At 30.0% G+C, this 23,236-nt stretch overlaps 4 protein-coding genes across 5 annotated transcripts; all 4 read right to left on the bottom strand.

Annotated features, from left to right (window-relative positions):
• Window positions 1-59: 59 nt before the first annotated feature.
• LOC122506180 lies at window positions 60-4,588 on the bottom strand. The gene is made up of 2 exons (XM_043618225.1): window positions 4,481-4,588; window positions 60-3,654 (listed from the first exon to the last, which is right to left on the bottom strand). Exon 2 carries the CDS (start codon window positions 3,638-3,640, stop codon window positions 125-127), a length of 3,516 nt encoding a protein of 1,171 aa, XP_043474160.1. The 5' UTR covers window positions 3,641-3,654; window positions 4,481-4,588; the 3' UTR covers window positions 60-124.
• A 552-nt stretch (window positions 4,589-5,140) lies between these two features.
• On the bottom strand, window positions 5,141-12,520 carry LOC122506176. Its single transcript, XM_043618220.1, has 2 exons — window positions 12,333-12,520; window positions 5,141-8,750 (listed from the first exon to the last, which is right to left on the bottom strand). Exon 2 carries the CDS (start codon window positions 8,695-8,697, stop codon window positions 5,287-5,289), a length of 3,411 nt encoding a protein of 1,136 aa, XP_043474155.1. The 5' UTR covers window positions 8,698-8,750; window positions 12,333-12,520; the 3' UTR covers window positions 5,141-5,286.
• Window positions 12,521-12,843: 323 nt separating this feature from the next.
• On the bottom strand, window positions 12,844-23,034 carry LOC122506145. Of its 2 annotated transcripts, XM_043618152.1 has the most exons (3): window positions 22,895-23,034; window positions 19,875-22,692; window positions 12,844-13,234 (listed from the first exon to the last, which is right to left on the bottom strand). In XM_043618152.1, the coding sequence occupies exons 2-3, from the start codon at window positions 22,622-22,624 to the stop codon at window positions 12,922-12,924; spliced, it is 3,063 nt and encodes a 1,020-aa protein (XP_043474087.1). In that variant the 5' UTR covers window positions 22,625-22,692; window positions 22,895-23,034; the 3' UTR covers window positions 12,844-12,921. The 2 variants fall into 2 exon arrangements, with proteins under 2 accessions (XP_043474087.1, XP_043474086.1); XM_043618151.1 differs by lacking the exon at window positions 12,844-13,234 and having other exon boundaries at window positions 19,074-22,692.
• LOC122506146 lies at window positions 13,226-18,719 on the bottom strand. The gene is made up of 2 exons (XM_043618153.1): window positions 18,571-18,719; window positions 13,226-17,278 (listed from the first exon to the last, which is right to left on the bottom strand). Exon 2 carries the CDS (start codon window positions 17,223-17,225, stop codon window positions 13,815-13,817), a length of 3,411 nt encoding a protein of 1,136 aa, XP_043474088.1. The 5' UTR covers window positions 17,226-17,278; window positions 18,571-18,719; the 3' UTR covers window positions 13,226-13,814.
• Window positions 23,035-23,236: the final 202 nt, after the last annotated feature.

Raw genomic sequence — 23,236 nt, 5'->3', positions numbered from 1 at the left:
TAAATGAACCTAATTTGGGATGAGGATAAATCAATGAGCCTACCGAATGTTATGAGAGAAAATTTATTTGAAAGCCAACAAAAGAAGACTTGACAATAATTGAATGATTACAATATTTTTAATATTAATTGCTTCTATCCATTTGTCTCATAATATCCTTAAACATATGGTATTTGTCATTAATTTTTGGTTTAAAGGATAATACGACTTTAAAGTATTGACCAATTTTTTCACCAGGCACTATTGCCAGTCTCTCAACCTGAAATTCACTACCAGGAAGAAGAATTACATTTTTTTCCCTCAAATTCTCAGTTCCATTGACGGAAATCTCTATTTTTGCTCTTAAATAAGGACCATAGAAATTAAGCTCATATAAAATATTTCTAAAACCATCCAGTGGATGTCCAGCAATTCTTTTTGCAGCTAGTGCACTACCCGATGTTCGTATAAATCTTTGCAAAATAATTGACTTACCTAAGTGTATATCTTGTGAATCCTTAATAAATTGATATTGAAAGGTATCAACCGGCATTGAATCGAAATAAAATAGTTTCAATTCGTATTCCTCGCTGACGTTGTTAGATTGTCTTATTGCCAATTTATATAAAGCATTTTTCATTAATTTCGCCTCACGTGTACCTCTCGTTATCCTCTCGTACCCAGAAATGGCAAAATTTCTTACCGCATAGTAATCCTCAAATGTAATCGTATCACCTGCTTGCTGATCATTAAAATCATTAATTATATCCTCCAGGGTTCTTTCCTCTTCAATTTTGCATCGTTCTCGATACGTGTAAATAGAATTGATTCTTTTTTCTCCATCTGGAATTGTCACATTCTCAAGTTCTAAGCGAATATCGTACAAAAGTTTATTTAGTAAACCGGATTTGTCAACAACATTGTTTTTAGTCCAAACTGAGAATTCGAATTGTTTATCCTTTAACCAATTGTTGAGAAAATGAATGAGGTCCGTGTCATTTTGAAAGTTGTACATTGTTGAAATGTTGAACATTTGACTTTTGAGTAAATTATTTGGATCTATTTTATCTTTTAGTAATTCGTTTTCAATCATTTGATTTTGATGCATTCTTGTTAAATGTCGCCAATGTCTTGTGCAAATACGAAAATATTTGGTTTTCTTCAAATAGTGATCTGTCATACATTGACTATTATCATGATTGTGGATCGAAATTCCATAAAACGAAGTTTTAATATATTCTCGTCGGAGTTGATTATTAATTTCATAGATTAAATTTTCGCTATCATTGACTGGAACAAGTTTTCCGTTTTCATATTTAAGTAATATTTCCTCAAGTTTCGATGAATTTTCCGAAAACTTCAAAAATTTTACATTATTCTTATTTCCGTAAATTTCGTCATTGTAGTTCCTGTATAATTTTTCGTTACTTTTCGATAAATTGGAAATTAGTGATATGAATATTTTCTTCTTTAACTCATAGCTAGTTCTTAATTGTGCCAAGATAATTGCGTCGTTAGTTTTATTTCTAATATTCACAAATTTGTAACCATAACCAACATTTCTATTCCAACTGTTAACGTACAATGATAGATTTAATTCTTCAGTAATATTCCCAACAATTATGGTGTACCTGGTTTTTAAAACTTGCATTTTCAAAAGCATACGTTTACTGTTTGGAAACGATTGATTAATATTTCTTTCCAAAAAGTCAATAATTGTTGAGACAAAGTTTATTCCTTCTTGTGTAATGCACGAATTTTCCATATTAGGCTCTTCGATGTGTTGGGAAAATTTTTCGTAAATCTTATTCACGGGTGTGGTAAATTTTAAGAAGGATAAAGTTATTTTGTGGACTGTTTCTAATTCATCTAGGACACTTCCATCTATCAGGTCGTTGATAAATACTGTTTTGAGATTTGTACCAAGGGATAATAGAAGATTTTGGGTTTTTCTGTTTATTAAATGCGAGGAATCTTGAAGTTTATTGAGAAACTTGATATTTTCTTTTTCACAGGGAAATTTGTTGATTTCTTGATAGTTATTGGTGATGTTTGTCAAACAGGGATAGTACGGTATCAAGGACAGTCCGAATTCTCTCCACCATTCGTCATGTTCCAGATTATTTTCGGAATAATTCAAATAGGTCTTGAGACGATCTTTTTTATAGTTTATTAGTTCGTCTATAAATTGTTGCTTACTTTCGTTGGCAAACTTTAAAGTAATACGGTGTGCATTTTCTAGAATATATTCTTCGGATGGACCAATTGTTTGATGAAAAAGTTCTGGTTCTTCGTTTTTACTGATAATTCTGATAGTATAATTTTCTCGAACTAAAGCATAATAGTGAGGAACGGGATAATTAATATCGAAAAGTTCGAGTAAATCGTAAGGTAAATATTGTTGATTATTAAAATTAATATCTATCCCTGTATTGTTAGTGGCATCTACCAAGTTTATTACAATATTCTGAAGGTCTTCTGCAAAAGAATCCTTAAATAACTGCAGTGTAATTTCTAAATCGTGTTTTTTGTATACCTCCCCAATATTATGGAGTTGATCATTGAACCAGTCGTTTATGTTTGGTAGAACATCACCACTTCTGCATTTGAAATAATCGGCATTATCGATATAAACGGGAATTCTTGTTTCACGATAATGATCGTTTAAAAATTTGCACTTTAAATCTAAAACTAATTTAGCAAATTTTGCACGACTGTGGAAATTTGTGAACACTTGGTGAATTTGATGTACGCTATCGTTTTCAAGTTGATTTTTAATTTTGGTGAAAGAATTATCTAGGTAGGTGAAAAGATAATCGTATGCTGCCCCCCAATGATGAGGATTAAAAATTATTTTTTCTATTGTTTCATTTTTTGTTTCTTGTTTCTTTGAAACGTAGTGACATAGGGCTGGAAGGGCAAAAACTTTTAAAGCTAAAGGGTCCATTACTTTATGAAACAGTAAATTTTCTATAATACAACCTATTAGGAGGTATTCATTAAAAATGTCACCATCATCAAAGTTGATTGTTGTGTAATTTTGGAAATTCGTATAGTAGGTTTCATTGAATCTTCCAAGACGAAGGAACGTCGAGCCAGCTTGTGCAAAAATATAATCAAGAGACAGTAAATTGATGTAATAGGGACTTACAGGAAACAATGGCATTAGCAAGTCGTTAAATATTCTACTAACAGATAATTCCGTAAGAGTCGAACTATTACCGTATTCATTTTCGAATTCTGCTTTTCTGAGATTTTCTTTCACTCTTCCTAAAATGTAATCAAACTGTAAATTCTCCTCCTGACGAATAGTATCGGCTAAAAAACCGTAAATATTTCCGTATTTGGCAAACACTAGGGAACTAATGATGTAGTCAAACATTGTATTGACAAAAATTACATCAATGTTTTCGTTCTCTTTTTCCCCGTAGAGATCACTGCCTAGCAATAAACTTCGAATTAGTTTTAATATCAAAGTTTGGTTAGAGCGATGATCCTCGAAGTACTGGTACAGACCGTTGATGATTGGAATCGGTTTGTGTTGATCATATTCCGATATGGATTTTTCTACGAATAGAAAATCACTAAGAAGGTTCAGATAATTAATGACGGGTATAAGTTGTACACTTGCTAAAGGATTCATTGAGAGTGATGAATCCATTTTTGGTACTTTGCCTTAAAAATATAAACAAAAACTATATTAAATAGATTTTCCTCTACCGACGTTGCTCATGAAAATTTCTACTCGGGGTTTTTCGGGGTCGCTGATTACAAATCTGATGTTAGTTTTTTAAAATTCAAAATGGAGGATCCAATATGGCAGACAAAAGAAATTTTAAATTGAACTAGGCCCCTGATAATTACCACTTGGCGACTCCAAAAACCCTTAAGTACAGGGTATGACGAAAATCGGATCACTTAAAAAAAGTCGATCCTTAAAGGGTTAACGCATTCAAAAAATATTTTTTGTTCATTTCAATTAAGATTTATCTTATAAATATTATAAGATGGTAATTAGGTGTCATCTAGCGGATATTTATTTTACTTATCATATCGATAAGACAGAAATTAACATTTTAATATATATTATTTTTTGTGCATGGTTGAATTATTTTACTTATCATATCGATAAGACAGAAATTAACATTTTAATATATATTATTTTTTGTGCATGGTTTCTGAAAAAAATGAATCGTCTCTCACCGCTGGGGTATGATCCCAGAACCTTCCTATTGCCGGTAGGATGCTCTAACCAATTGAGCTACAGAGAGATCCGATATCATTAATTTCAGAAACCAAGCACACGACTTTTCAACGCTTAGTACAAATTTATTGTAATATCATAAGATAGTAACTTAGTTTTTTCCGTGATAATAATTATTATAAGATGGTAATTAGGTAATTAATTGGTATGGTAATTATTAATTAATTTTATTATTATTATCTTATAAATGTTTGAAAAAAAATATTTTATACAGCTTAAAATTAATGAGACTCATACCTTAAATTCTTTTTTCACAAACTTCAAGAATAACAATATAGATAATTCCTTTTAACTCAGAAAATGGATATAAATTATTTAAATTTTAATAATACTTAAAATTCAAAGTTTATTCATTTTATTATTAAACTACACACGTGTGTAATCTGATCTTTTTATATTATCATCGCATAGCATGAAAACTATTAAACGAATTTTAATATTATTCTTGATTCTAAACACGTGCAATATTGGAGTCATGAAATATTTTTTTACTGCAAAAAAGTCATGCTAAAAAATATATTTATTACTTTGTATGTAGTAACGAAATCGGTATAAAATATTTTTCTTCCAAAACATAAATTTGTTTAAAACAATTATGACTTACCTTTTGCGATAATAATTTTCTTTCTTGTCATAAACTAATATTAAAAATTTTGTTAATTTAATTAACATTACTAAGTTTTGCTCTTAAAATTAGTTAAATTAATAAATTTTTACCCTTAACTAAACTTAAAATAACCTAATTAATCCCTTAACTTAACTTCAATTAACCATTAATTTAAATTACTATTCATTAGAAATAAAAAGAGAACCAGAAAGTACAATAAATCGTTAGGTTTTTATCTCATTTTATTTATATAATAATAGTCATAATAATAATAATATTAATAATAATAATAATAATAGTGATTTTCCAACAAAACATAATAATAATTATTAAAATTATTAATAATATTATTTAAAATAAAGTTATTAAGTTTTTCTTGACATAAATTTAAAAGTAATATGAATAACAAACGGTACAATTTTAGAAATACGTTTCATCAATTCGAATTGATAATTCTGTCTATTTCTCTCATTACATTTTTACACAATTCAAATTTGCTATGATCATTCGATGCAGAAGTCAACACGACTTTATAATATATACCCACTTTGCCACTAATTACCAATATAATTCTTTCAACAAAAAATTTATTACCAGGTAAAATAATCATTCTCTTCTCTCTAATGGTTCTTGTTGATTTAATGAGAACATCAATTTTAGCCCTCAAATAAGAACTAAAAAATTTCACTTCAAACAAAACATTTCTAAATCCATCTAATGGTGGTCTGGCAAATTGCAATGCCGACTCCTCATGTGCCATTGTTAATAAAAATTTTTGCAATGTAACATTTCTAACCAAATCCATAGTCACTGAACTATCATTTATGAATTGTTTCTTAAAAACATTTGTAGGTATCGAATCAAAACCGTATAATTTCATATCATATTCCTCGTCAAAATCGTTTGATTGTCTCAGTGCTAATTTATATAATGCGAGTTTCATTAATTTCGCCTCAGGGGTGTCCCGTTGAATTCTCCTGTATCCGGTTGTGGCGTAATTTCTTATAGCATAGTAATCTTCAAAAGTAACTAAGTACTCCGCTTTTTGAAGTTCATAATCTTTAACTATTTCCTTTAAGGGTCTTTCACCTTCAATTTTAGATCGTTCTCTATAATTGTAAATTGAACTGATTATGTATTCGGCATCTGAATCTGTTATAAATCTGTTGTCCATGGATATACCAGTGAGTAGATAATTCAATAAACCTGTATTGTCAGCAACATTGTCTTTATTCCAGTCAGAATTAACAAATTGTTTGTCTTTTAACCAGTTGGTTAGAAAATAGATTGATGATGTTTTATTTGGAAATGTGTACATTCTCAAAATTTTAAGTATTTCATATTCAAGTGTAGAATTTCTGTTTGTTGTATTTTTTAAGACTTCATTTAATATCGTGGTATCGTTTTCAACCTTTTGGATATAGGTCTTGTGTCTTAGGCAAACTTTAGATTTCCTCCTTTCTTCTAAATAGTGTTCATTGTTACATTTATCGTCATTGTGAACGTAATTCCAAATACTTTGAAACGAAATTGTTGTTATATTTTTTGGACGGTAGGTAATTTTGCATAAAAGATCATCAGCGTTGCATTTGACGAGATTATTTTTGAATTTAATGAAAGTTTTTTTATTTGTTGATGAATTCCGTAGGGGTAGGAGATCTTCCTGGTCTTCTTTGAATTCGTAACCAATTATCAAAGGCGCTATTGCAGTCTCATTTGTGGCCTCGTTAGCAATTGTAAATTTGTATCCATAACCGGTGAGACCATTCCAACTTCTGATAAATACGGATTCATTTCCCTTGGATTTATCATCAGCACTGATGATATATATTCTTTTCAATATTAACAGCTTATACAAAGCATATTTGACGTATTTGAACGCTTTCTTAATTTCTGTCTCCGAGTAATTTATGATTTTTATAATAAATCTTATTTCATCTTCAGTAAACCATAGACTCTCGTATTTTGGTGCTTCCATGAACAATGATAATCTTTCATAAAAGTTATTTTCTGATAAGTGGAATTCTATTGTTGTTCTGTAACTTGATACTTTTAGGGCACCAACGTGGGAATGTAGGGTGTCCCTTAAGAATAGAGATTCAACATTTGTATTAAATGAGTTGAGAAGTTTTAGTGTATTTTTGCTTATTAGATCTGTTGATATTATCTCGGGATGTTTTTTCAAGAATTTTATATTTTCCTTTTCGCATAATTTTTTTCCCACTTCGCTGTAATGATTGATGTCTGATAAACATGGATAGAGGGGGACAAATGAGAAACCGAATTCCTTCCACCATTTACTTTTTTCTGGACTGTTGTCAGAATAATTCAAGTAGGACATAAAACGTTCTTTTTTGTAATTCGTTAATTTTTGGCAAAGGTTTTCTATACTGTCATTGGTAAACTTCAAGAGGATACGTTCTGATGATTGTAAATAATTGTCTTTTAAAGGACCAACTATTGTTTGGAAATGTTTTGGATCATCAGATTCTCTAATTAATGTTGCGGTATAATTTTCCCGAACTATAGCATAATACTCGATGATATTTGTAATGGAGTTATGAAATTCGAGTAAATCGTAAGAGAAATGTTGTGATGTGTCAAAATCTTCATTTATTACCTTGTCATTGGTGATTATCAAATTTATCACAATGTTACTAACGTCATCTATTAATGAATTGTTAAATAATTGTTGCATCATTTCGTAATCGTATTTTTCGTATAGTTCACCAAATACGTCAATTTCTTCCTTGAACCAATCGTTTATGTTCGGTAGAACATCACCACTTCTGCATTCAAAATGTTCGACAAATTCGAGATAGACAGGAATTCTTGATTCACGATAAGGACTATTTAGAAATCTGCAACTATAATCCAAAACTAATTTCGCATATTTTGCTCGACTTATAAAATTTGAAAATGTTCGATGTATTCTATAGGTGTAATCGGTTTGCAATTGATTGTCAATTGTGTTGTAAGCAAATTTGAGGTATTCGAAAAAAACATTGTACGCTCTCTCCAACTGTTTCGGATTAAATATTATATTTGTTATCTTTTCTGATTTACTATTCACGTCTGTGAAAGTGTAGTGAATCAGTGCTGGAAGAGCAAATACTTTTAAAGCAATAAGATCAATTTTTTCGTAGTAAAGTTTCTCTACTATGTATCCTAGTGACAAGTATTCCTCAAATAAGATGCGATTAATTGATTGACTTGAATTAAATTGTTTGAAATTTGAATAGTACGTGGAATTTAATCTACTAAGTCGAAGGTATGCTGAACCAGCTAGTGAGTAAAGATAATCAAGTGATAGGACATTGATATTATATAGGGGTTGAGGAAATAGTGGTAATATCATGTCCCTAAATATTCGATACACCGATAATGGGCTAAGTTTCGAGCTTGTGCCGTATTCATTTTCAAATTTTGCATTCTGAAGATTCTCTTCTATCCTTTCTAGAATTGAATCAAATTTTAAATCTTCTGCCCGACGAATAGTGTCGGCCAAAAAACCGTAAATGTTTCCATATTTCGCAAACACTAGAGAACTGATTATGTGGTCAAACAATGTGGTAACAAATATTTCATCAGGTATTTCATTTTCTTGCTCACCATAGAGATCACTGCCTTGTATTAACTTTCTAATCAATCGTATTGTCTTTTTTTGATTAGCACGATTCTCCTCGAAATATCGATAAAGTCCATTAACGACTGGAATGGGTTTATATTGATCAACTTCTGATAGATAATCTCTCAGGAATAAAAAGTCGCTTAGTATGGTCAGGTAATTGAAAATTGGTATAACCTGAACAGTTGATAGAGCATTACTTAAATGAAGTGCGTCCATTTTTAAGTAACTTTTCTGTTTCCACAGAGAAAGAAGAAGTGGAAATGTATTAACTGGAAAAATATTTTTATATTCACCTTAATGGAGACAAAATCGCGCTAATTAAAATTTTTTTAATTAAAACCACAATGATGGAAATGGTATATGAGGAATTCTTGGTTTATGACAGTCTGGCCGAAATTATCGAAGCTTTTGAATATAATTTGAAATATGGAGGTTTGAATGAATCCCAGGCGGGAAAATCGGACGAATGTCGGAGTTTAAAACCGGCTGGGATCCGTGCCCGTACTGACCGCAAGTACCGACGGTCTGCACCGATTTGAATCTGAAAAAGCAACCGGCGCGGTACAGATTATGCTCCGACTGTTGGAACCGTCTTCCCACTATTGTCAGTACTGACTCGGTACTGGATTTCTTCCGTCGGCGGGTCTTATTCTTCTAACGATATATAGTGTCGACGGATATGTTAAGTCAGTACTGGCTCGGTGATGGGCCGGATCCGACTGCGGATCTCGTCATTTATTGTCACATTATAAATTTATTTTCAATAAATGTGTCATAACTAAATAACTATTACAATAATTAATTGCATTATTTTAGAAAATAATGATTAATCAATAAATGAATTTAATCAATATATTAAGTAATTATTTATTGAGATTTTTTTTTAAAATCAAATAATTAAAAAAATTTGTTGTGCACTTATACTTTATAATTATTATAAATAAATTTATATTATTAACCCTCCATCCGTCGCATGGTGAGAATTTCCCTCACCCAGTTTCTTTTTTTATTTATAACTTTTAAAATACAAAAAATTATAATTTCATATTCTCAGTACCTTTTACGGCACTCTTCTTCTTTACATTAAAACAATTTTGGTGTTTTTTTATATTTTAATTTCTTTGTTATTGAATTTGAAAGCAGCAAATGTCGGGGATTTTTGACGCGAAGTGAGGGAACTTCTCACCATGCGACTGACCGCGTATACTCGATTTCCTTTGTCATTAATTTTTTATTTAAATAATTAACAGGAAATAAAAGTTAATTTTACTGCGCATAGGTTGTTTAGAAATTCTAATGAACATTCAAAAAAAAATTTGGCATTTTAGAACAAGTTTGGACTAATTTATGAGGGTGAGAATTTCCCTCACCTGCGACGGATCGCGTTACAAAAAAAGGTGCGACGGATGGAGGGTTAATATAAATTTAATATTATTGAGATATTATTAATTAATATTATATATGTAAACGTTCACATGAAAATGGCGGCCCATATTGTCGGTTCCGGTTTTCGAGATAACCGCAATTTAGTAATTTTGGTGCAAAATCTTAATTTTTTTTTATTTTTTATTATCAATCTACATGTTTTGACAAGTCGAATCATGCGGTTTTCATTAATTTATCGATAATTTATCTGTTTGATTTCATTGGTTCTTTAGAAAAATGAAAAGGGCCCATTTTGTCTTTCATTTGCAAAAGTAATCGCAATTTTAAAAATGGAGGTGTGGAAAAATTTTAAACCTCTTGATTTTTCATCTCTAAGGTGTCCTGGACTGTAAACAATTCTTATGTGAATAACTTCCGAGAAGAACCAGAAATATTGATGTTAGAATCTTTTTTTCGCAATTGTTGAAATAAAAATTTGAATTTTGCGTCAATTTTTTTATAATCAAGACTGTCCAAAACTTTCAAATAAGTTTAATATCTATTCTTTTCCTTCAAATGACACAATAAAATTGTACCTAATCATTAATCTTGTAAAGAAATGGTTTTCTAATTGAAAAACTGTCCTTTTTAGAAAAGGGCCCATATTGTCGGTTTTTCGTATTTTCAAAATTAAGAGGGGGGGGGTATGTTTTTAAAAATTTAAAACCTGTTGGTTTTTTATCTCCAAAGTGCCCTTAACTGGAAACAATTCTTATCTGAATAACTTCCAAGAAGAACCAGAGATACAACAATTAGTTGGTATCGCAATTTTTAATTCCGTTTTTCTCGAAATGAGGTTTTTGGCGTTCTAACTTTGAAATTCCATAACTCAGCGAATTTTTAACCAAAAAAGTTCTAAGACCACTCAAAATTATCCAAATTTTGCCAGGAATACGCCCAAATAGATAATTTCAATAGCGCCAAAATGGGTCCTTTTCATGTGGACGTCCACTTATATTATTAATTAATATTAATATTATTGAGAGTTAATAATAAAGTGTTAATATTAATATTCATGTTAATAATTTATTATTAATTCTCAATAATATTAATGTTAATTAATAATATCTCAATAATAATACATTTATTATTATTGAGATATTAATTAAAATTATTAATATTATGTTCAATATTATTATATTGAGATACAATTATTTAATATATTATATAATAATAAAAATATAGCTGTAGCATTGACGCGTAGTTATTCGACAAGTTTTATTTCAGCTTGTGACACTTGAGAGTATTTAAGGTTTGAGAGTTCCATGCGAGCGTAGCATAGTGGTTAGCGTGCGAGATTTCGGTGCGTAAATATTCGGTTAGTGTTTAGAGAAAAAGTGGTTGAAAAATGTTTATTTACCTATTTCACGTCATTTAAATCAGTCAGTGCCGTATTTTGTCGGGCGATAATTGTAACCTACAAATTTTACAGACCTTCTAACGCCGTTAAAACAAAAAAATGAAATAAAAATATAAAATTCGTATTGTGTTTTAAAAATATCCAACTACTTTTTTATACTTGTCAATGTATAGTTCATACAGGGAAAACAATATAAATATTTTGTAAATAATTCTCACTCTAAATTATGATAAATTATAAATTCTTATTACATCGAGTTATTACCAAAACACGAATTATATAAATATACGACTAAAATTTTTAATATTGTTTATTCTAATAATATATTAAATTTGAATTTATTCAAGTAAGTTGATAGTTTAGAACATATGTTCCATGTCATAAAATTTGAGATTCCTAATATCATTTTTAGGCATAAGAAATACGTGTTCTTCACAATAATAATATTCGGATTAGATATAATACCAAATTTCAGTTTTAGTGATCTGCTTACATCTTACGTCCGATTCCAGTGATAGTTTATGCCTAAATCTCAGATCTAATTTAGAGATTAATTTTTTTCCGTGTACGAACATGCTACAAGTTTAGTGGAATATAAGAGTTATCAAAGGAGTTTTAGACTCCACTAATTTCTTAAGTAGAGATTCTGACCTTACCGAACTGAGCAAAAATGCTCGAAAAATTTCGAGCACTAGAATTTTTTCGAGCTCTTTAGTAAATTCGAGTTCTAGAGAAAAATCATATAATTTTCGCATATATTATAATTAGCAAATTGAAATACACTTTGAAATTAAAGATTTATTGACTTATTAATTCAGTAATTCGCATAAATTCCAAATTTTCTACTTATTAATAGTTTTTTTTGTCATTTAAAAGCTCAAATCAATTCGAGTATTCGATACATCGAGCCGGCTTGGGCTCGGCTCAAAAAAATTTCGGTTCGGCTCGGCTCGGAAATTCGAGCTTTTTGCACAACTGTAATAAGTATATTTCAAAACGTTTCAGTTTTGACGTAACATTGATTATTATTGTGGTTTTATAAAAGTTTACAGAATTAATTTCTCACCTGGTTGCTCTTCTCGTCTTTAAAAATCAGAATTCTGCAAGTAGGACTTTGTTCCAGAAAATCGAAACAATACTTTCTGACAAGATGGAAATATAAATTTTTCAATATTACATTCGCTTTATTTAATTATCAATGCACACGTGTGTATTTCACTTATATCATATTTTTTCTATCCTTTTTTGAAGATACGAGTGAAAAATTTTAATATTACTACTATCCGAACCAAATAAAATCTAGTCGTAAAATTTTTAAACAGTATTTCTAATCAAACAGATTGTACTATTGTTCGTGATTCAAAACATATTTTAATGATTCCAATATAAAATATTTATTGGATGCACCTGCGGAATAATTTTTAATGTCCCTGGATATTAAAATAATAGTTGTGACTTATAAATTTTGAATATAATTAAAATTTTCTGCTTACAAGTAACAGATTGTATATTAAAGATATTGATAATAATAAGGAATGGCAACGAGTGATAATAGTAAATTAGAATGAATTTGCATATCCATTAGTTTATTTTTTTATTTTCTCAAAATAGTAATACACTTTATAATAAATTTTAGTATACGAGATTAAAAAGAATTATAAATTGATTTTATCAATTTGACTCAGGACACTTTCATTTTCATACCCAATCCTTAAGGAAGTGTTTCTGAAAAAGAAACATCCATTGTATCTTGTAGCTGCCATTGTATCTGAGGTTATTCTCATGTGACCAGTAGTGGCGTAATTTCTTTTTGCATAAAAATCCTGAAATGTAACCAAATATTCTGATTTTTGATGAGTGTAATCTTTGACAATGGTTTCTAATGTTGTGCCCTGTTCGATTATGGAACGATCTTTGTATGTGTAGCTGGAATTTATTGTATATTCAGCGGTTAAATTTGAGATGAATCTAGTATTCAAGTATACTTCATATAATAGTTTGTACAAAAGTTGAGACTTAAGTTTTATATTCTTTTTAGTCCAGTCTGAATTCACGAAATAACAATAACACCGCGAAGTTTTCCTATTGGCGATTTATTAAGAAAATTACTGAATATGTTTAAATCAAAAGTTTCGTATACATTACCAACATTTTTAATTTGGCTCAGGAACCATGCGTTTATGTTTGGTAATATTTCACCGTCTTTGCATTGAAATTCCTCGACATAATGCATATAGTAAGGGAGTAAATTATTCCTCACTGAATCCTCTAGGTGACCGCAAGATGAATTCAAAACAAATGGTGTAATTAGGGGACGATTTTGAAAATACGAAAAAGATTGATGCATTTTGTATGTATAGTCATTTGATAATTGGGTTTCAATTTTCACAAAAACTTCCTCTACGTTTTGAAAAAATTTGTCATATGCCACTTTCCAGTGATTATAATTATTATTAATATTATTTATAATGAAGTTAGTAAGCTTTTCTTGACATAAATTTAAAAGTAATATGAATGACAAACGATACAATTTCAGAAATACGTTCCATCAATTCAAATTGGTAATTCTGGCTATTTCTCTCATTACATTTTTACACAATTCAAATTTGCTATGATCATTCGATGTAGAAGTTAACACGACTTTAAAATATATACCCACTTTGCCACTAATTACCAATATAATTCTTTCAACAAAAAATTTATTACCAGGTAAAATAATCATTCTCTTCTCTCTAATGGTTCTTGTTGATTTAACGAGAACATCAATTTTAGCCCTCAAATAAGAACTAAAAAATTTCACTTCAAACAAAACATTTCTAAATCCATCTAATGGTGGTCTGGCAAATTGCAATGCCGACTCCTCATGTGCCATTGTTAATAAAAATTTTTGCAATGTAACATTTTTACCCAAATCCATAGTCACTGAATTATCCTTTATGAATTGTTTCTTAAAAATATTTGTAGGTATCGAATCAAAACCGTATAATTTCATATCATATTCCTCGTCAAAATCGTTTGATTGTCTCAGTGCTAATTTATATAATGCGAGTTTCATTAATTTCGCCTCAGGGGTGTCGCGATGAATTCTCCTGTATCCGGTTGTGGCGTAATTTCTTATAGCATAGTAATCTTCAAAAGTAACTGAGTACTCCGCTTTTTGAAGTTCATAATCTTTAACTATTTCCTTTAAAGGTCTTTCACCTTCAATTTTAGATCGTTCTCTATAATTGTAAATGGAACTGATTCTGTATTCGGCTTCTGAATTTGTTATATATCTCTTGTCCATAGATATACCAGTGAGTAGATAATTCAATAAACCTGTATTGTCAGCAACATTATCTTTATTCCAGTCGGAGTTTACAAATTGTTTGTCTTTTAACCAGTTGGTTAGAAAATAGATTGATGATGTTTTATTTGGAAATGTGTACATTTTTAACATTTTTCTTATTTCATTTTCAAGTGTAGAATTTCTGTTAGTTGTATTTTTTAATACTTCATTTAATATCGTGGTATCGTTTTCAATCTTTTGGATCAAGGTCTTGTGTCTTAGGCAAACTTTAGATTTCCTCCTTTCTTCTAAATAGTGTTCATTGTTACATTTATCGTCATTGTGAACGTAATTCCAAATACTCTGAAACGAAATTGTGGTTATATTTCTTGGACGGTAGGTAATTTTGCATAGAAGATCATCAGCGTTGCATTTGACGAGATTATTTTTAAATTTAATGAAAGTTTTTTTATTTATTGATGAATTCCGTAGGGGTAGGAGATCTTCCTGGTCTTCTTTGAATTCGTAACCAATTATCAAAGGCGCTATTGCAGTCTCATTTGTGGCCTCGTTAGCAATTGTAAATTTGTATCCATAACCGGTGAGACCATTCCAACTTCTGATAAATACGGATTCATTTCCCTTGGATTTATCATCAGCACTGATGATATATATTCTTTTCAATATTAACAGTTTATACAAAGCATATTTGACGTATTTGAACGTTTTCTTAATTTCTGCCTCCGAGTAATTTATGATTTTTATAATAAATTTTATTTCATCTTCAGTAAACCATAGACTCTCGTATTTTGGTGTTTCCATGAACAATGATAATCTTTCAAAAAAGTTATGCTTTGATAATTGGTATTCTATTGTTGTCTTGGAACTTGATACTTTTAGGGCACCAACGTGGGAATGTAGGGTGTCCCTCAAGAATAAAGATTCAACATTTGTATTAAATGAGTTGAGAATTTTTAGTGTATTTTTGCTTATTAGATCTGTTGATATTATCTCGGGATGTTTATTCAAGAATTTTATATTTTCCTCTTCGCATAATTTTTTTCCCACTTCGCTGTAATGATTGATGTCTGATAAACATGGATAGAGGGGGACAAATGAGAAACCGAATTCCTTCCACCATTTACTTTTTTCTTGACTGTTGTCAGAATAATTCAAGTAGGACATAAAACGTTCTTTTTTGTAATTCGTTAATTTTTGGCAAAGGTTTTCTATACTGTCATTGATAAACTTCAAGAGGATACGTTCTGATGATTGTAAATAATTGTCTTTTAAAGGACCAACTATTGTTTGGAAATGTTTTGGATCATCAGATTCTCTAATTAATGTTGCGGTATAATTTTCCCGAACTATAGCATAATACTCGATGATATTTGTAATGGAGTTATGAAATTCGAGTAAATCGTAAGAGAAATGTTGTGATGTGTCAAAATCTTCATTTATTACCTTGTCATTGGTGATTACCAATTTTATCACAATATTACTAACGTCATCTGTTAATGAATTGTTAAATAATTGTTGCATCATTTCGTAATCGTATTTTTCGTATAGTTCACCAAATGCGTCAATTTCTTCCATGAACCAATCGTTTATGTTCGGTAAAACATCACCCATTCTGCATTCAAAATGTTCGACAAATTCGAGATAGACAGGAATTCTTGATTCACGATAAGGACTATTTAGAAATCTACAACTATAATCCAAAACTAATTTCGCATATTTTGCTCGACTTATAAAATTTGAAAATGCTCGATGTATTCTATAGGTGTAATCGGTTTGCAATTGATTGTCAATTGTGTTGTAAGCAAATTTGAGGTATTCGAAAAAAACATTGTACGCTCTCTCCAAATGTTTCGGATTAAATATTATATTTGTTATCTTTTCTGATTTACTATTCACATCTGTGAAAGTGTAGTGAATCAGTGCTGGAAGAGCAAATACTTTTAAAGCAATAAGATCAATTTTTTCGTAGTAAAGTTTCTCTACTATGTATCCTATTGACAAGTATTCCTCAAATAAGATGCGATTAATTGATTGACTTGAATTAAATTGTTTGAAATTTGAATAGTACGTGGAATTTAATCTACCAAGTCGAAGGTATGCTGAACCAGCTAGTGAGTAAAGATAATCAAGTGATAGGACATTGATATTATATAGGGGTTGAGGAAATAGTGGTAATATCATGTCCCTAAATATTCGATACACCGATAATGGGCTAAGTTTCGAGCTTGTGCCGTATTCATTTTCAAATTTTGCATTCTGAAGATTCTCTTCTATCCTTTCTAGAATTGAATCAAATTTTAAATCTTCTGCCCGACGAATAGTGTCGGCCAAAAAACCGTAAATGTTTCCATATTTCGCAAACACTAGAGAACTGATTATGTGGTCAAACAATGTGGTAACAAATATTTCATCAGGTTCTTCATTTTCTTGCTCACCATAGAGATCACTGCCTTGTATTAACTTTCTAATCAATCGTATTGTCTTGTTTTGATTAGAACGATTCTCCGTGAAATACCGGTAAAGTCCATTAACGACTGGAATGGGTTTATATTGATCAACTTCTGATAGATAATCTCCCAGGAATAAAAAGTCGCTTAGTATTGTCAGGTAATTGAAAATTGGTATAACCTGAACAGTTGATAGAGCATTACTTAAATGAAGTGCGTCCATTTTTAAGTAACTTTTCTGTTTCCACAGAGAAAGAAGAAGTGGAAATGTATTAACTGGAAAAATATTTTTATATTCACCTTAATGGATGAAAAATCGCGCTAATTTAAAAGTTTTTAATTAAGGAGTCTTGTAACTTTTTTAGCACTAAAATCGGATGATTTTAAAAAATTTTTTGCTTATAAGTTTTAAAATAGAATTGATCGAAAGTTTTTACGTCATTGTGTCTGTTAAGAAGCTTTAAAAAAAGGATTTTAGATTGGAAAAAATATATATACCTTCCTTTTACAGAGGGCGCTTTGTCTACTGGTAAATATTACTTTCAATTACGGTTGTCACTGTAGTTCATAGCAGAATCATCTAATATAAAAAAATCAAACAATTTCAAAATAGATGACCTAATATAGGACCTAAACTTCGAAATACTTAAAAATATCAAAAATTAAGAAAATGGCAAGCTTTTGAATCGAAAAATCTGAAAAAACACAATTTTTTTAAACAAAAATGATACACAAAAAGTGTAATTTTGAACAAAAGTAGTAAATCAGAGGTTTAGGTCCTATATTAAGTCGTCCATTTTGGAATAAAATTTGATTTTTTAATTTTAGACGATTCTGCTATGAGCTACAATGACAACCAATAATTTTTACCAGTGGCCAAAGCACCCTCTGTAGAAGGAAGATACTTATGTTTTTTCAAATATGAAATTCTTTTTTCAAGACTTGTTAACATACACAATGATACGTAAAAACTTTTGATCAATTATATATTAAAACTTATGAGCAAAAAATTTTTTAAAAACTTCCGATTTTAATTCCTAAAAATGTTACAAGACCCTTTAAAACAACAATGATGGGAATGATAAATGAGGAATTCTTGGTTTATGAAAGTCTGGGCGAAATTATTGAAGGTTTTGGATATAATTTGAATTATTGAGGTTTGAACGAATATGCTACAAGTTCAGTGGAATATAAGAGTTTTCGAAGGAGTGTTAGATTTCACTAATTTTTCAAGTAGAGATTCTCACCTCACTGTTTGAATAATAAACAGGAAAGAGAGGATCCACTGTATTGCAACTTTCAAAATTTAAAATGGCCGATCCAATATGGACGCTCGAACGGACAAAAATGCTTATTTAATTAAAATAATTATTTTTATGAAAGTCTATACCCCAAAATATTTTGGCCGCTATTATGAATTCTTAATTTATTTCGTTTATAATAATTCTACAGGAATTTTGGAAGTCCGTAAAATTTTGGTAAAACTGTGTCTTAAAGTTAATTGATTGTTGTGGTATTTAAATCGAAGAAAATCATTGTTATAAAAGTTTACAGAATTAATTTCTCACCTGGTTGCTCTTCTCGTCTTTAAAAATCAGAATTCTGCAAGTAGGACTTTGTTCCAGAAAATCGAAACAATACTTTCTGACAAGATGGGAATATAAATTTTTCAATATTACATTCGCTTTATTTAATTATCAATGCACACGTGTGTATTTCACTTATCGCATATTTTTTCTATCCTTTTTTGAAGATACGAGTGAAAAATTTTATTATTACTACTATCCGAACCAAATAAAATCTAGTCGTAAAATTTTTAAACAGTATTTCTAATCAAACAGATTGTACTTTTGTTCGTGATTCAAAACATATTTTAATGATTCGAATATAAAATATTTATTGGATGCACCTGCGGAATAATTTTTAATGTCCCTGGATATTAAAATAATAGTTGTGACTTATAAATTTTGAATATAATTAAAATTTTCTGCTTACAAGTAACAGATTGTATATTGAAGATATGGATAATAATTAGGAAAGGCAACGAGTGATAATAGTAAATTAGAATGAATTTGCATATCCATTAGTTTATTTTTTTATTTTTTCAAAATAGTAATACAATTTAGAATAAATTTTAGTATACGAGATTAAAAAGAATTATAAATTGATTTTATCAATTTGACTCAGGACACTTTCATACACACTAAATTTATCATAACTTGTCGGTTTAGCCTTTAAAACAATCTGAAAATATTGTCCAATTTTATTTTCACTAGACGCTATTGCAACTCTTTCAATATTAAATTCACAACCAGGTAGAAGAATTACTTTTCTTTCCTTAAAACTTTGGATTTTTTTTATTTCAAATTCAATTTGTGCTCTCAAGTAACGACCAGAAAATTTTATTTCATACAGAATATTTCTAAAACCAAATTGCGGATATCCGGCAAATCTTAACGCAGCCTCTTTACTTGTTGATGTCAGCGTAAATTTTTGAAAAGTAACCAATTTTCCTGTATGTATCCAATCCTTAAGGAAGTGTTTCTGAAAAAGATCTTGAGGTATCGAATCAAAGCGATATAGGTTCAAATGAAATTCATCGAATGGATCCTCATATTGTCTTATTGATAATTTGTATAAAGCAAGTTTCATTAATTTTGCTTCCATTGTGTCTGAGGTTATTCTCATGTGACCAGTAGTGGCGTAATTTCTTATTGCATAAAAATCCTGAAATGTAACCAAATATTCTGATTTTTGATGAGTGTAATCTTTGACAATGGTTTCTAATGTTGTGCCCTGTTCGATTATGGAACGATCTTTGTATGTGTAGCTGGAATTTATTGTATATTCAGCGGTTAAATTTGAGATGAATCTAGTATTCAAGTATACTTCATATAATAGTTTGTACAAAAGTTGAGACTTAAGTTTTATATTCTTTTTAGTCCAGTCTGAGTTTTCGAAGTTATTGTCTTTTAGCCAATTGGAGAGAAATTTGAATAGTGCTGTGTCAGTTTCGAAGAAGTACATTTTTAACATGTCATGTATCTGATTCTGAAGTATTACATTCTCTTCGAATTTATTTCTCCATAGTAATTGGGTTATTTTTTTATTCTTTTCATATCTGTCAACGGAACGGGCATGTCTAAAGCAAACTTCTCCTGCTGTTTGTAGATAATCGTCAAAATTACAAAGATCATCGTTGTGATCATGTGTCGCAATTCCGTGGAAGATACTTTTAATGCTTGTATTCCAAAGTTGATTGTTAACCTCATATATTAGTTGTGTTGTCTTATTTAGTGGTACAAGGGTTCCATTTTCGATTTTTAGGAGTAATTCTTCAATTTTAGATGAATTGTGGGTAGAGGATATGAATATGACACTATTATTTGGGGTACTGTCATATTTGGTGTGTATCTTGAGACCTTGTGATGAATCCCAACTGGGGGAAATGAATATTTTTTCTTTTAGTTCGTAACCTGTTCTTAGTTCCACGATTTTGATTTTATTATTCAGTTCGTCGATGTACTTGAATTTGTAACCAAAACCGGTGATGTTGTTACGACTATTGACAAGCAACGACTGATTTGAATTATTAATATTTTCATTAATTATGATTTTAGAGGAACTTTGTAAGTTTGATATTCGATCCAGCATATTGTTGACACTTTCAAACGATTGGGTTATCTCCGTTTGTAGAGTGCTGAATACTTTCTGCATAAACCTCATCTCTTTTGATCTAAAAGACAAGAATTCGAATTTAGGTTCCACTAGATCCAAGGCTAGTTTATTGTAAAATTCATTCGTTACTATTGCAATTTCTTCTGGACTTGTATTTTTTCTCGAAAAGTTGAACAAACGATCCGATACTTTGAGTATAATTTCTTTTAAAAATACCACTCTTTCCGTTGTACCGTAAAATTTTATAAGATTTCGGGATGAGACGTCCATTATAGGTGGTAGGACAATTGAATATTTGTTTAGAAAGTGAATATCTTCTCTAGCACACAAATTTTTGTGAACTTCCACATATTTTTCGTCCATGTTTTCTAAACAGGGGTAAAATGGCACAAGAGACAGACCGAATTCCTTCCACCATTCTCTATCATCTGTATTAGAATAAGTCAAAAAGTATTCAAGTCGTCTTTTTTTGTGTTTTACAATTTCGTTGATAAACACATCAACACTCTGGTTGGCAGATTTTAAAATAATTCGTTTTCCGGTATTTACCAGGTCATCCCTAGATGGACCGATTATTTTCTGAAAATATTCCGGATCTTCAATTTCGCATTTTAGACTTGCGGTATATTTTTCCCATACTAATGCAAAGTAGTCCGATACATTGTTACTCATATCGTGAAATTGAAGTAAGTCATAGGATAAATGTTCCGATGGGTTAAAATTGTTTGGAGTTACCAAGTACACAATAACACCGCGAAGTTTTCCTATTGGCGATTCATTAAGAAAATTACCCAATATGTTTAAATCAAAAGTTTCGTATACATTACCAACATTTTTAATTTGGCTCAGGAACCATGCGTTTATGTTTGGTAATACTTCATCATCTTTGCATTGAATTTCCTCGCCATAATGCATATAGTAAGGGAGTAAATTATTCCTCACTGAATCATCTAAATGAGCGCAAGATGTATTCAAAACAACTGCTGCCATTAGGACACGATTTTGAAAATACGAAAAAGATTGATGCATTTTGTATGTATAGTCATTTGATAATTGGGTTTCAATTTCCATAAAAGCTTCCTCTACGTTTTGGAAAAATTTGTCATATGCCACTTTCCAGTGATAGGGATCGTTGATTAAATTTTTTATATCTACGTTGTTTAATTTTTCCTCAGTTGTTATATAGCGGATGAGAACTGGAAGAGCAAATGCTCGCAGTGCCGAATAAGGTGTATCAATTTTTTGGTAATGATGTATTTGTACAAAATAACCAGTCGCTATATATTGTTCAAATAAATTTTCATCTTCTGGATAATCGAATTTTTCATTAAGAGAATAATAGGAGTCACTCAATCTGCCAAGACGGAGATAAAGTGAACCGGCTTGTGCAAAAGAATAATCTAGAGACAATAGATTTTGATCTGTTGAGGGAACTGGAAACAGTGGCATTATGATATCATTTATGATTCTACTGATCGACAAGTTGCTAAGAGACGAACTCGGACCGTATTCATTCTCGAATCTTGCATTCGTAAGTTCCTCTTTCATCGTTTTTGAAATATGGTAATATTTTAATTGTTCCCTCCCACGAAATACGTTGGCCAAAAAACCATATATATTTCCATATTTGTCAAATACAAGGGAGGTAATTATATAATCTAACATTACGTTAACGAAAACCTCGTCAATGTCCTCATTCTCTAGCTCCCCGTACAGATCACTGCCTTGTAACAAACTTCGAATTAATTTTAAATTCTGTGAAAGATTGTCGTAATTTCTTTCTAAATACTCATAAAGTGCGTTGACAATCGGAATTTGTTTTCGTTGATCAATTTCGTTTAGGAAATTTTCACAGAATAAAAAATCGCCCAAGAGGTTCAGATAAGTTATTACTGGTATAAATTGTACGGTTGATATCGGATTGGGTGAAAATGATGTATCCATTTTTAGAATTTTTTTTCCAAAGGCAATTTTTGGAAAACTTTAGAAACTAGTTTTTGTTTCTCTTCGATCTATAAATAATATGACACGTGTGGTTGAATAATTTATAGCTTAATCATTAGGGCAAATAAAATGGGTACAAGAATTGAATTGAAAAAACGAATAAAAAAAATCACAAAGACTTTTATTTAGTAAAAGAATTTAGCTATTTAACTATTTAAAAATTCAGAAATTTTAAAATTGTTCGTTATTTTTAAATAATAATTTACATACCTCTTTGTTTTCTTTAACGAAACGCGCACATTGAAAGACAAACTTTTTAGCCTGACACGTGGATAACTAACATTTGATCGAAAATTATTTTTCTCGAAAATATAAAAAACTTGATAAACTTAATACCAAATTGAAAATTGTTAAATTCTGTAAAAGTGTATTTTTTTTATCATTCAAGGATAGAAAATGAAAAATAATTATTTGTTACTCGTGACAGAAGAATAAAATTTTTATGTTTTAAAAAAAATATTTATATTTTGGACGAGGTTGGCGAATAAAACAATAGATTAACCTTATGCAAAATTTATTAATTTCAAAAATTACATAAAAGTAGAATATATT

Source organism: Leptopilina heterotoma, unplaced genomic scaffold (genome assembly GCF_015476425.1).
Source record: "Leptopilina heterotoma isolate Lh14 unplaced genomic scaffold, ASM1547642v1 Lhet_397, whole genome shotgun sequence".
NCBI classification, from domain to species: Eukaryota; Metazoa; Arthropoda; class Insecta; order Hymenoptera; family Figitidae; genus Leptopilina; species Leptopilina heterotoma.
Note: the sequence above shows the minus strand (reverse complement) of the source record. Positions and strands in the feature narration are given on the sequence as shown.